Source organism: Poecilia mexicana, unplaced genomic scaffold (genome assembly GCF_051168715.1).
Source record: "Poecilia mexicana isolate PSO_F unplaced genomic scaffold, ASM5116871v1 scaffold_1, whole genome shotgun sequence".
Lineage (NCBI taxonomy): Eukaryota > Metazoa > Chordata > Actinopteri > Cyprinodontiformes > Poeciliidae > Poecilia > Poecilia mexicana.
In genome coordinates this window covers 7106140-7118988 of record NW_028263370.1, presented here as the reverse complement: position 1 = coordinate 7118988, position 12849 = coordinate 7106140, and the positions used below count along the sequence as shown (strand labels likewise).

The 12849-nt window shown below is 42.5% G+C and overlaps 1 protein-coding gene across 1 annotated transcript; it reads left to right on the top strand.

Moving 5' to 3' along the window:
• Positions 1–2363: 2363 nt before the first annotated feature.
• Positions 2364–3354, top strand: LOC148161070 (ADP-ribose glycohydrolase OARD1-like). Its single transcript, XM_088016330.1, has 4 exons — positions 2364–2705; positions 2805–2863; positions 2946–3058; positions 3156–3354. Exons 1-4 carry the CDS (start codon positions 2513–2515, stop codon positions 3277–3279), a joined length of 489 nt encoding a protein of 162 aa, XP_087872456.1. The 5' UTR covers positions 2364–2512; the 3' UTR covers positions 3280–3354.
• The last annotated feature ends 9495 nt before the right edge of the window (positions 3355–12849 follow it).

The window sequence follows — 12849 nt, the reverse complement described above, 5'->3', positions numbered from 1 at the left end:
AGAATTCCCAAAGATGACATATTTTTAGTGGAGAAAAATTATATATATAAAAGCTTGTGTCATTTGGCACACCTACCGCTTTGCCAAATGAAATACACTGAAACAACTCCCAGTTTTGTCAAACTTGGAGTTTAGAGAGACACGAATCTATAATCTATCCGGGTCGTCCAAAAACCTGCACACCAATTTCCTGGTGACGTCCATAAGAAAACATCTCATAGTGTAGTGCCATTGTCAGGGGCTGCTTTCTGCCTCAACACCTGACTGCTTGATGTAGTTGACCATGAGTTATGTCCTCTACTGTAAAACCCTGATGAAGTATTACATAACATTTTTACTAGGGGATCTTAACGTAAAGTCCTCTTGAGTTATGTGGAGCAATATTTCAAAGCAGACCAGGAAATTTACACCTGAACAATTCAAAGAAATCTAAATTAATGTTTTGATGTGGCCTAGTTATTTTTCACATAGGGTTAGGTAGGTATGGATAACTTTTTTTTTGCCACAATAAACTAATAATAAAACATTTTTAAACTTATTTTTTTAATTACACATTATATTATTATTTTTACAACAATATCTTTTTTGATAATTAAAAAAAATGTGTGAATAAACATCATGACTAGGTTCACATACAAAGCTGAGTTTGACATCAAACTGGGGGGCAAGTCATGAAAAAGTGCCCCAGATTCAAGCATCACAAAAATGATGCAGCTTAATATTTTTTTACTGAATGTAAAAAAAAAAATCCTGTCTAATTTGCCAATCTAGTTAATATCATGTCTCTCAGCCACTAAACCCCAAACATAGCAGCTGGGTGACAGTTTGCGCTTCATCCCTCAACAACAGAGAGCAAAGCAGATGCCCAAAAAACATGGTCAGAAGATTTTCTAACAGGAAAATCCAATACTGAGGTGCTGAAAAACAATGTGGACAACTTCCAAGAGTGGGGATTTACATGACACCCAATGCTAGTAGCTGCACTGTGGCTAAGGTCAAACACTGTGACTGATATCATCTGTCTGTGTGTCTGCACACTGACACATTAACACACATTTGTAGAACAGTTCATAAGTCACCCAGTTATAAGGTTAATTGTGTAACTTTATAAAGCAACTAAAAATAAAGGTGTTGCATTTATATAATAGTAGCTAAACTGTAAGTGTTGTCCAGAACATTGTTGTCATTACTCTACTTTTCCATAAATTGTCTCTCACTAATCCAGAAGAAAACCCAATTAAATCTGGGGGTCTGGCCAGGAGCCCCCTAATATATTATTGTTATAATACAAACTCCAACAAACCCCTAGCAGTTCAATGGGAATACACACTCTCGGATTCATTTTTTTGAAAAAATAAAAAAATAAAAAAAAATAAAAAATCTGCCTTAATTTTAATTTGGCATTCCACAGGTGTTGGCCGAGTCCTCCAAAAACTGGAAAAGCGTGTCACCCAATGACAGCTCAACAATATTTAGAGTCTTACATGTCTCATAGGTTGCCCTGCTACACTGTGATCTTCCACCATGGTGGTGAATATGTTTTACTCTGAGTAGTCAGATTCTGCCTCCTCCACATATGATGAGCTCCAGAAAACATCCTCAGTCCAGGATGGCAGCCCACTTTCCTAAACAGAAAAAAAAGACCGGCATGTTCCCTACGTTCCTTTTCTACATCGTTGACTTACTTATCAGTACATGTGTGATGCCTACCGAAAGTCCTGCTCCAATGACTTTTAAACCACCGATTTTAAAAGCCAAATCTGCAACAGCAGAACTGAACAAAGCCTTTTTTACATTCCTTTTCTCCCACCTCCTTTGGAACAGAATAGAATTTATCCAAGAGGAGAAAACCAAACATCGCTTGCAGCAAAAATATCTCATTGTTTTATTTACCCTTTGTCCATTTGCCATTCATCTAAATCTATCCAGGACCAACAATATCATGGATGAGGAACAGCTACTTTACCTGCTGTTCTCCATCAACCAGTTGCGTTACCACATCATTTTAGAAAAAATAAGACTCCCATGGAATAAAAGAGAAAGCGCTCTCAGAGACAATCACACAGAACATAATAATCTGCTTTTATTTCTGTGTATTATTTGCACGCTCTCTTGACCCTTCTGTGGATCTTCTCTGAATTTTAAGTATTTAATATCTTATTGAAGCAGAAGACAAGATTTAATCCACTTTAATTTCTCTAAGATAGCAGCTCCTGTTAGCAATTCACGATCATAAGAATGTCGTGATCAGTTGGGAGCATATATAAGAGAGAAGCTAAGTACACCCTTCATCTCAATCAAAGTGACAGGTAGGCGGGACTTCCGGTTAAGGGGGGAGGGGGGGGGTGAGTGTGAGTGGGGTAGGGGTGGGGGGTCTATATGTTAATGAATTTAACACCTCTGACAGCAGCGGGTGGTGGCGCCTATTGTAATTGCCCGTCTGGGGCTGTTATAAAGTTGTCAGCTCTAGTTTTTATAGTTTTCCCCAAGTAGTTGTTTAAAAATAAACAGTATGAAGATGTGCAAAACTAAAAAACTTTACCGATCAGCCAAGTGGTCATTGAAGTATATGACTGGAGATTTGTTCTCCTGCCCGCGGTATGAATCCATGGCCCATTGCATCAGCGAAGACTGTCGCATGGGGCTCGGCATAGCAGTGACGTTCAAGAAGAAGTTTGGACGTGTCTCAGCGTTAAAGGAGCAGAGTAAGTCAGACTAGTTACTAAAACAGTCTTTGTTAAAAAATAAAAATAAAATAAATAAAATAACAAAAAACAACGTTTCATGTTTATGTTTCCTAACAGAGAAGCTGCCAGGGCAGTGTGCTGTCCTGACACACGGTCAGCGCTTCATCTACTATCTGGTATAGCACGCTGTAGAAGCAAAAAAAAAAAAAAGTTGTTTTGTTACGCCATCTTGTAACCGTAGCCTGTTATGCGTTTCAGATCACAAAGAAAAAAGCCAGCCACAAGCCCACATACATCAGCTTGAGACAGAGTCTGGAAGATATGAAATATCACTGCTTACAAAACGGTGTCAACAGGGTTTCAATCCCACGGTTAGTAGAAACTATTATAATAATAAAATATCCCTTAACTCTTCTTTAGCGGGTGGTTATTAAACCATGTGTTTTATCTTGTCTCTCCCCACCACAGAATCGGCTGCGGGCTGGACCAGTTGGAATGGTCAAAAGTGTCAGAGATCCTGGAAGAGGTCTTTAAAGATGCTAATATCACCGTCACGGTGTACAGCCTGCCAGGGATAAAGCTGAAACCTTAGCTCTAATTGTTTGTACTCAGACAGCAATATACCTGTATTCTGCACCTTTTGTCAAATAAATATTTTACTCGTCAACCGGACTTTTGTCTTTTATTGCTCCAGACTAGCGGTACTCAGCTGTTGATATGTGTATTCTGTACCTTTTGTCAAATAAGTGTTTTAATTGTCTTAGACCCCTCACCGCGCGACTTGCGCCTGAAGTGGTCCAGACTAGCTGGCTCCTTAGCGCTGATTGGTTGAATTCAACCGCTATTCAGATCCTAACACACCCACCTGTCCACGTGGGTGGTGTCGTAGCATTACGTGGCGTGGTTTAATAGGTCGACAAAAGGTGGTGGGTGGTTCTCCACACCTCTCCTATTTTGTAACGGTACTAGTTTCTTAACTATTTCACTGAATCCCTACCAGCGTTTACCGACGGGATCCTGCTGAAGGTACATTTGTGTTTTAATTGTCTTCTTTTATTTATTTTCACTCTAAGAAAATAAAATCTAAATAATGGCGGTGCTTTCTGATTCTCAGTTCAACGATATATTCAGCAATGGTAAGTAGCAGAACTTTTCTTTTTTTTTTTTATCTCTTTCTTAAAGCTGTGGGGGAGTGTTTGGATGTTACATTCGAGCGCTGTAATTTGTCTACAGATACATCCAGCAATGCAGCAGATGCAACCATCCTAGCCCAACCCGATTCTCAGTTCAGCTGTATATTCAGCGTCAGTAAGTACCGCAGCTTTTTTTTTTTTTCTCCCCCCTGAAAGCATGTTTAAGACCGGGCGGAGGTGTGGGGTTTGGGGTGTTACGTTCACGTATTGTAATTTGTCTACAGACCCGATTGCTGAGGTACCGGATGACGTCTTCCTAACACAATTTCTCACCGGTCAGTATACCTGTATTTTATTTTTTTATTTTTATTTTTTTTAACAAGTTCTTAAATCAAAGAAGGTGACTAATCATTTTAATATGCAGATTCACCGGCCCCTCGGGTTGTTTCCGGAGATGAGGGGAGGGCTCGGCCCAGGAATCGTCTGTCGCTAAGTAGATCAAGACCGTATGATCGTGTTCTCAGCAATATAACAAACACACAGCACAACCCGACAATCACCATCAACGACTCAGACGTCAACGACTCAGAAGACGACTTCCTGCCACCTCATCAGAGTGTTCGTTCGAACACAGCTTCACCGGCTAACGGGGCTAGCACACGTGCCGCTAGCACACCTCCAGCCGCCGCAAGACAACGTATCGCTCCACGGGGTACCCAGCAGCGCAACGCATCTAGTGGCGGTGGTACACGCGCCGCTAACACACTCCCAACCACCGCAAGACAACGGGTCGCTCCACGGGGTCCCCAGCAGCGCAACGCATCTAGCGGGGGTGGTACACGCAGCGCTAGCACACCCCCAACCACCGCAAGACAACGGGACGCTCCACGGGGTCCCCAGCAGCGCGTCGCATCTAGCGGGGGTGTTACACGCAACGCTACCGTCCATCCCCCCAACACCAGCAGGCGACGCGCATCTAATTCTACAGATGCTAACGCAGCTAACCAGCATCGCAACCCAGCTAACGGGGCTAGGACACATTCTGCGAACAACGAAGCGTACAACCCCCACCAAGCGGTAAGGGGTCTCGGTAAGTTTATTTAATTAGCAACCTGTTAAAAAATAAATAAAAATAAATAATTATCATTACCATGACGCTAAATGTACTAAGAATGTTATTCTGTTTTACAGCCTTATCTCCACGAGCACTGGACAGAGCTTACCTCGCTGATGAATTAATTTCAGGTACATTCTACCTTATTATTTTTCTCCTCCCTTCAACTTCTTTGTGTCAGCTATAGATGTTAATTTTTTCTGTCTGTTTTCTATCTTTTCAGAGGCTTTGCTGTTCGTGAATCAAACCCCAGCCAGAGGAAGCGTTCGATCCAGGAGTGGTAGAAGAATCCGTACACGACGTTTGGACCGGATTAATAAAGCACGTGCCACAACACTTCTTGAAGCAAGTCAGATTCTGATACGACTATTTCCAACGATGTAAAAGGTGATCGTTAAATGTGTACCATAATTCTCACATTGTTTTTTGTACTCACTATCTGGGTAAATATGGGTGAACGAGTTGGTAGCGATGATCCCCAGGGAATAAACTTTGTACAGGAATCATCAGATTATGCAACATTAATTCAGAACTCAATCTGTGTTTTGAACAGACTTGCTTTAGCGTTACAACCTTTACAAAATACAGACAGTCCTGCGCATAGCCCGCCTCACAGTCCTTTAAGGTCACCCGTTTCAAACGAATCTGAAGCACCACACCCGTTCAGTCAAATTGACGAGGCGGTAAACGGGTTAAATGAATACACAACATTAATTCAGAACTCAATCTGTGTTTTGAACAGTCTTGCTTTAGCATTGCAACCTTTACGAAATACAAACAGTCCTACACATAGCCCGCCTCACAGTCCTTTAAGACCGACTGTTTCAAACGAACCTGAAGCACCAGACCCGTTCAGACAAATTGGTGAGATAATAAAACGGTTAAATACTCAACAAAATGGGTCATCAGAGGATGCTGCACCTATCTCTGCACCAGAGGATGCTGTTCCATCCACATCAGCTGCTAGTTTTCAGACTTTAGCTGCAGCTACCTCTGATGCAGAGGACGCTGCACCTGCCTCTACACCAGAGGATGCTGTTCCATCCACATCAGCTGCTAGTTTTCAGACTTTAGCTGCAGCTACCTCTGATGCAGAGGACGCTGCACCTGCCTCTACACCAGATGATGCTGTCCCATCCACATCAGCTGCTAGTTTTCAGACTTTAGCTGCAGCTACCTCTGATGCAGAGGACGCTGCACCTGCCTCTACACCAGAGGATGCTGTCCCATCCACATCAGCTGCTAGTTTTCAGACTTTAGCTGCAGCTACCTCTGATGCAGAGGACGCTGCACCCGCCTCTACACCAGAGGATGCTGTTCCATCCACATCAGCTGCTAGTTTTCAGACTTTAGCTGCAGCTACCTCTGATGCAGAGGACGCTGCACCTGCCTCTACACCAGATGATGCTGTCCCATCCACATCAGCCGACGTCACCGCAGCCGGTGTAGGTGTTCAACAGGGTGGTAATCTGAGTAGCCAACTTTTACCTAACCACGCTCAGAATGGGTCAGATCACCAGCCACCAGTTGAGCGCGAGCGTTTTAACAACGTAGAAATAAGGCGTCCCTTTAGCATCCCACCACCGTGCCCAGGGTCTGTACCAGACCTTGCCTCATTTTATACAGATGTTATGCATGTCCTTATTGATCTAGCTGATGTAGCAGGCACGTTAGCCAGACGTAACGACGTTGTCCAGTTAGAACTAGTTGGGGATAATGTTGCACAGAATGTAAATATTCGTGTTACCGACAATGATGTAATAGAACCAACCTTTATCCAATTTTTGGATGAACTCATACAATCAAATGGCGGCTTACTTTCATTTGGAAACCTTGAATTTGTTCTTCAGGTCGTGAGGGATCCTTCTGGTGGTGTTAAACGTAAGGCAACAAAAACCTTAGAGTGTGAGCTGATTAATAAGAAGAGACGCCACCTGTATATTGTAGATAACGGTGATAACCAACTTTGTTTTGCCATCAGTCTGGCACATGTCTATAATCAGAGTTTTACAGATAGACAGGCTGTAGAGCAGGGGAGAGAATTTCAACGACAGGCAGGTCTTAGTGAACAAACACCTGTCACATTCAGTGATGTCAGTAAATTTGAGAACATATTACAAAGAAAAATTGTAGTCTTTCACAAAACATCAAAGAATTCAGTTCTTTCTAAATTTGAGACCGGGTTCCAAGATCGTTCAAACCCCTGCTTCTTACTGCTGCACCAGAACCACTACTACGGTATTAAAAACGTGAAGGGTTTCATGGGTGTGAGGTATTTCTGTAATTACTGCTTTAAAGGTTATGAGAATTCCAGCACGCATCAGTGTAAGGGACATTGTTATATCTGCCGAAAATCCCCGTGTGTTAGTCAGGAGTACAAACCTGTACACTGTCCTGACTGTAACAGGACTTGTCGTAACGCTTCATGCTTTGTTAAACATAAGGAACCCCATTACAAACCACGCGCTCGTGTTTTTAAAAGTGAATGTGACACGACCAAATTTTGTACACTCTGTAAAAGAGTGTACTATGTCCCTATGACAAAGGAGGAAACGCCACATGTCTGTGGAACAAAATGCATTATATGTAGTGAAAAAATACCTCCAGGCACAGATGTAACTCTCGATGAACACCTGTGTTATATCCAACCTGTAGCTAAACTCGGCGAATTAGATGACAAATTAATATTCTATGACTTTGAATCATTTTTTGATGAAAGCGGCGTCCACGTCCCCTTTCTAGTGTGTAGTAAAACTCTGAAAGGTGACCTATGGTTTTCATACGGTCTTGATTGCGCCCAGAAATTTATTCTCCATTTCAGAAGGCCGTTGTACAAAGGTTGCACATTTTTGGCCCACAATGCCCGCGGTTATGATGGGTATCTTCTTTTGAGTGCCATGATACAATTGGGAATAAAACCACACATCATAATGCAGGGAGGCAAAATTCTTTGTTTTACAGACCCTGATTACAGTTTGAAATTCATTGACAGCCTTTCATTTCTTACTATGAAGTTGAGCGCGATGCCGAAAGCATTAGGCTTCACTGACCACACCAAAGGTTATTTTCCCCACTTATTCTCTTCAAAGCAGCATTTAAAGTATGTAGGGCCATTCCCGCCACCGGTTTGCTACGGTGCGGTTTCCATGAATCCTTCTGAACTGCAAGAGTTTTCAGACTGGTACAGAGAAGCGTCCAAAGAGGTCTTTGACTTTGCAAAAGAAGCGCTTCATTACTGTAAAACAGATGTTGATATTCTTTTTCAAGCCTGTGTTAAATTCAGAGATGAATTTTTTAAGGAAACCAGTGTAGACCCTTTTAAATCTGTCACCATCGCGTCGGCGTGCATGAAAGCTTTTGTAACCAATTTCCTGCCGCCAAAAACATTAGCAATACCATCTCCAACCAACTACAGGCGCAGCTCAAAGACTTACTCAAATGCATCCATTCAGTGGTTGGAATGGATGATGGCTGATAAAAACATACATATAGAACACGCTTTAAACACAGGTGAAAAGAAAATCGGTCCTTACTACGCAGATGGTTTTGCTGTTTTAGACAATATACCTACAGCATTTTTCTATCACGGCTGTTTCTTCCATGGATGTTCTCAGTGTTTTACCCCTCATGAAAAATGTCCTTTAAGAAATGTCACATTTGAACAGATTCATGCTGCTAGTGTTGAAAAAGACAGGGTCCTGCAGTCTGAGTACGGTGTTCGTCTCGTGATTCTGTGGGAGCATGAATGGGTTGAAATGAAACGATCTGACCCCGGAGTTATTAACTTTCTCAAAAAATTTAACGCCCCAGAACCTCTGGTACCACGACAGGCGCTTTTTGGTGGGAGGACTTCAGCTTTCAAGTTGAGACACACGGCAGCCCCCGACGAAACTGTACATTATGTGGATTTCACTTCATTATACCCTCATGTCAACAGCACCTCCTCGTATCCCCTGGGGCACCCTACGATAATATATCGAGATTTTGACCACCCTAACGCTTACTTTGGTTTCATAAGAGCTGTTGTTTACCCACCTAGAGGTCTCTATTTTCCAGTGCTACCATACAAAACATCACGTGGTAAACTGGTTTTCACCCTCTGTCGAACTTGTGCTGAAAAAAACAATCAGACAACTTCCTGTTCCCACAGCGATCAGGAAAGGGCTCTTACAGGTGTCTGGGTGACTGTCGAGTTTCAGAAAGCATTACAATCTGGTTATCAAGTGGCGAAAATCACAGAAGTGTGGCATTTTGAAAGAAGTAGCAACACAATCTTTCGGGAATACATTCATACATTTCTGAAGGGTAAGCAGGAAGCGTCAGGGTACCCAGCTGATGCAGTTGATCAGGAGAGTAGAGAGAGGTATGTGAGGGAGTACAAACTTCATCAAGGTATCCAGTTGGATCCGTCCAAAATTGTATATAATCCAGCAAAAAGACAGATTATGAAATCTATCCTTAATAATCTGTGGGGGAAATTCGGACAAAGACTTGACCTGTCGCAAACTAGTATTGTAACAGATCCTGACTTGTTTTTCAAGTTTTTGTTCTCAGGCCAATACAACGTCAAGTATTTCCACTTTCTGAACGCTGATGCGTGCATGTTACAGTGGAGCTACAACAAACAGTGTGTCACTCGACCGAACAAGGTAAATAACATTTTTGTAGCAGCATTCACCACAGCTTATGCCCGTTTGAAGCTTTTAAGTTGTATGGAGCTGTTACAGGACAGGGTTTTGTACGTGGATACTGACAGTCTCATCTACGTGGTGAAAGAAGGTCAGAACCCTCTGCAGACCGGGAATTACCTGGGTGACCTTACTGACGAGCTTGCTGGTGATTCAATTCAAGAATTTGTGGCTGCCGGACCCAAAAGTTATGCTTATCAGACAAAAAGCATGAAAAAGGTTGTAATGCGCGTCAAAGGGATCACACAGACGCGTGAATGCAGTGAGCCTCCGTTTGTCATAAACCACCCGAAAACTTTTTCTGAAATGTCGCATTTTTTAATGTGAAACCCTTTTTATTCCGTCTGATGGTGCTCTGTGGTACCTCTATAACACCATCTCTGGACCCACCCAAGTAACCTTCTACCAACTCTTTGATGCTGTCAAAATTCACCCGCTCACTGCATTCACGCGTCTGTGTGATCCCTTTGACGCGCATTACAACCTTTTTCATGCTTTTTGTCTGATAAGCATAACTTTTGGGTCCGGCAGCCACAAATTCTTGAATTGAATCACCAGCAAGCTCGTCAGTAAGGTCACCCAGGTAATTCCCGGTCTGCAGAGGGTTCTGACCTTCTTTCACCACGTAGATGAGACTGTCAGTATCCACGTACAAAACCCTGTCCTGTAACAGCTCCATACAACTTAAAAGCTTCAAACGGGCATAAGCTGTGGTGAATGCTGCTACAAAAATGTTATTTACCTTGTTCGGTCGAGTGACACACTGTTTGTTGTAGCTCCACTGTAACATGCACGCATCAGCGTTCAGAAAGTGGAAATACTTGACGTTGTATTGGCCTGAGAACAAAAACTTGAAAAACAAGTCAGGATCTGTTACAATACTAGTTTGCGACAGGTCAAGTCTTTGTCCGAATTTCCCCCACAGATTATTAAGGATAGATTTCATAATCTGTCTTTTTGCTGGATTATATACAATTTTGGACGGATCCAACTGGATACCTTGATGAAGTTTGTACTCCCTCACATACCTCTCTCTACTCTCCTGATCAACTGCATCAGCTGGGTACCCTGACGCTTCCTGCTTACCCTTCAGAAATGTATGAATGTATTCCCGAAAGATTGTGTTGCTACTTCTTTCAAAATGCCACACTTCTGTGATTTTCGCCACTTGATAACCAGATTGTAATGCTTTCTGAAACTCGACAGTCACCCAGACACCTGTAAGAGCCCTTTCCTGATCGCTGTGGGAACAGGAAGTTGTCTGATTGTTTTTTTCAGCACAAGTTCGACAGAGGGTGAAAACCAGTTTACCACGTGATGTTTTGTATGGTAGCACTGGAAAATAGAGACCTCTAGGTGGGTAAACAACAGCTCTTATGAAACCAAAGTAAGCGTTAGGGTGGTCAAAATCTCGATATATTATCGTAGGGTGCCCCAGGGGATACGAGGAGGTGCTGTTGACATGAGGGTATAATGAAGTGAAATCCACATAATGTACAGTTTCGTCGGGGGCTGCCGTGTGTCTCAACTTGAAAGCTGAAGTCCTCCCACCAAAAAGCGCCTGTCGTGGTACCAGAGGTTCTGGGGCGTTAAATTTTTTGAGAAAGTTAATAACTCCGGGGTCAGATCGTTTCATTTCAACCCATTCATGCTCCCACAGAATCACGAGACGAACACCGTACTCAGACTGCAGGACCCTGTCTTTTTCAACACTAGCAGCATGAATCTGTTCAAATGTGACATTTCTTAAAGGACATTTTTCATGAGGGGTAAAACACTGAGAACATCCATGGAAGAAACAGCCGTGATAGAAAAATGCTGTAGGTATATTGTCTAAAACAGCAAAACCATCTGCGTAGTAAGGACCGATTTTCTTTTCACCTGTGTTTAAAGCGTGTTCTATATGTATGTTTTTATCAGCCATCATCCATTCCAACCACTGAATGGATGCATTTGAGTAAGTCTTTGAGCTGCGCCTGTAGTTGGTTGGAGATGGTATTGCTAATGTTTTTGGCGGCAGGAAATTGGTTACAAAAGCTTTCATGCACGCCGACGCGATGGTGACAGATTTAAAAGGGTCTACACTGGTTTCCTTAAAAAATTCATCTCTGAATTTAACACAGGCTTGAAAAAGAATATCAACATCTGTTTTACAGTAATGAAGCGCTTCTTTTGCAAAGTCAAAGACCTCTTTGGACGCTTCTCTGTACCAGTCTGAAAACTCTTGCAGTTCAGAAGGATTCATGGAAACCGCACCGTAGCAAACCGGTGGCGGGAATGGCCCTACATACTTTAAATGCTGCTTTGAAGAGAATAAGTGGGGAAAATAACCTTTGGTGTGGTCAGTGAAGCCTAATGCTTTCGGCATCGCGCTCAACTTCATAGTAAGAAATGAAAGGCTGTCAATGAATTTCAAACTGTAATCAGGGTCTGTAAAACAAAGAATTTTGCCTCCCTGCATTATGATGTGTGGTTTTATTCCCAATTGTATCATGGCACTCAAAAGAAGATACCCATCATAACCGCGGGCATTGTGGGCCAAAAATGTGCAACCTTTGTACAACGGCCTTCTGAAATGGAGAATAAATTTCTGGGCGCAATCAAGACCGTATGAAAACCATAGGTCACCTTTCAGAGTTTTACTACACACTAGAAAGGGGACGTGGACGCCGCTTTCATCAAAAAATGATTCAAAGTCATAGAATATTAATTTGTCATCTAATTCGCCGAGTTTAGCTACAGGTTGGATATAACACAGGTGTTCATCGAGAGTTACATCTGTGCCTGGAGGTATTTTTTCACTACATATAATGCATTTTGTTCCACAGACATGTGGCGTTTCCTCCTTTGTCATAGGGACATAGTACACTCTTTTACAGAGTGTACAAAATTTGGTCGTGTCACATTCACTTTTAAAAACACGAGCGCGTGGTTTGTAATGGGGTTCCTTATGTTTAACAAAGCATGAAGCGTTACGACAAGTCCTGTTACAGTCAGGACAGTGTACAGGTTTGTACTCCTGACTAACACACGGGGATTTTCGGCAGATATAACAATGTCCCTTACACTGATGCGTGCTGGAATTCTCATAACCTTTAAAGCAGTAATTACAGAAATACCTCACACCCATGAAACCCTTCACGTTTTTAATACCGTAGTAGTGGTTCTGGTGCAGCAGTAAGAAGCAGGGGTTTGAACGATCTTGGAACCCGGTCTCAAATTTAGAA

Coding starts and splice junctions, on each gene's coding strand:
- LOC148161070 (XM_088016330.1), top strand. CDS start 2,513: ATGAAGATGTGCAAAACTAAAAAACTTTACCGATCAGCCAAGTGGTCA. Junction 2,864..2,945: donor AGCGCTTCATCTACTATCTG/GTATAGCACGCT, acceptor TATGCGTTTCAG/ATCACAAAGAAAAAAGCCAG. Junction 3,059..3,155: donor AACAGGGTTTCAATCCCACG/GTTAGTAGAAAC, acceptor TCCCCACCACAG/AATCGGCTGCGGGCTGGACC.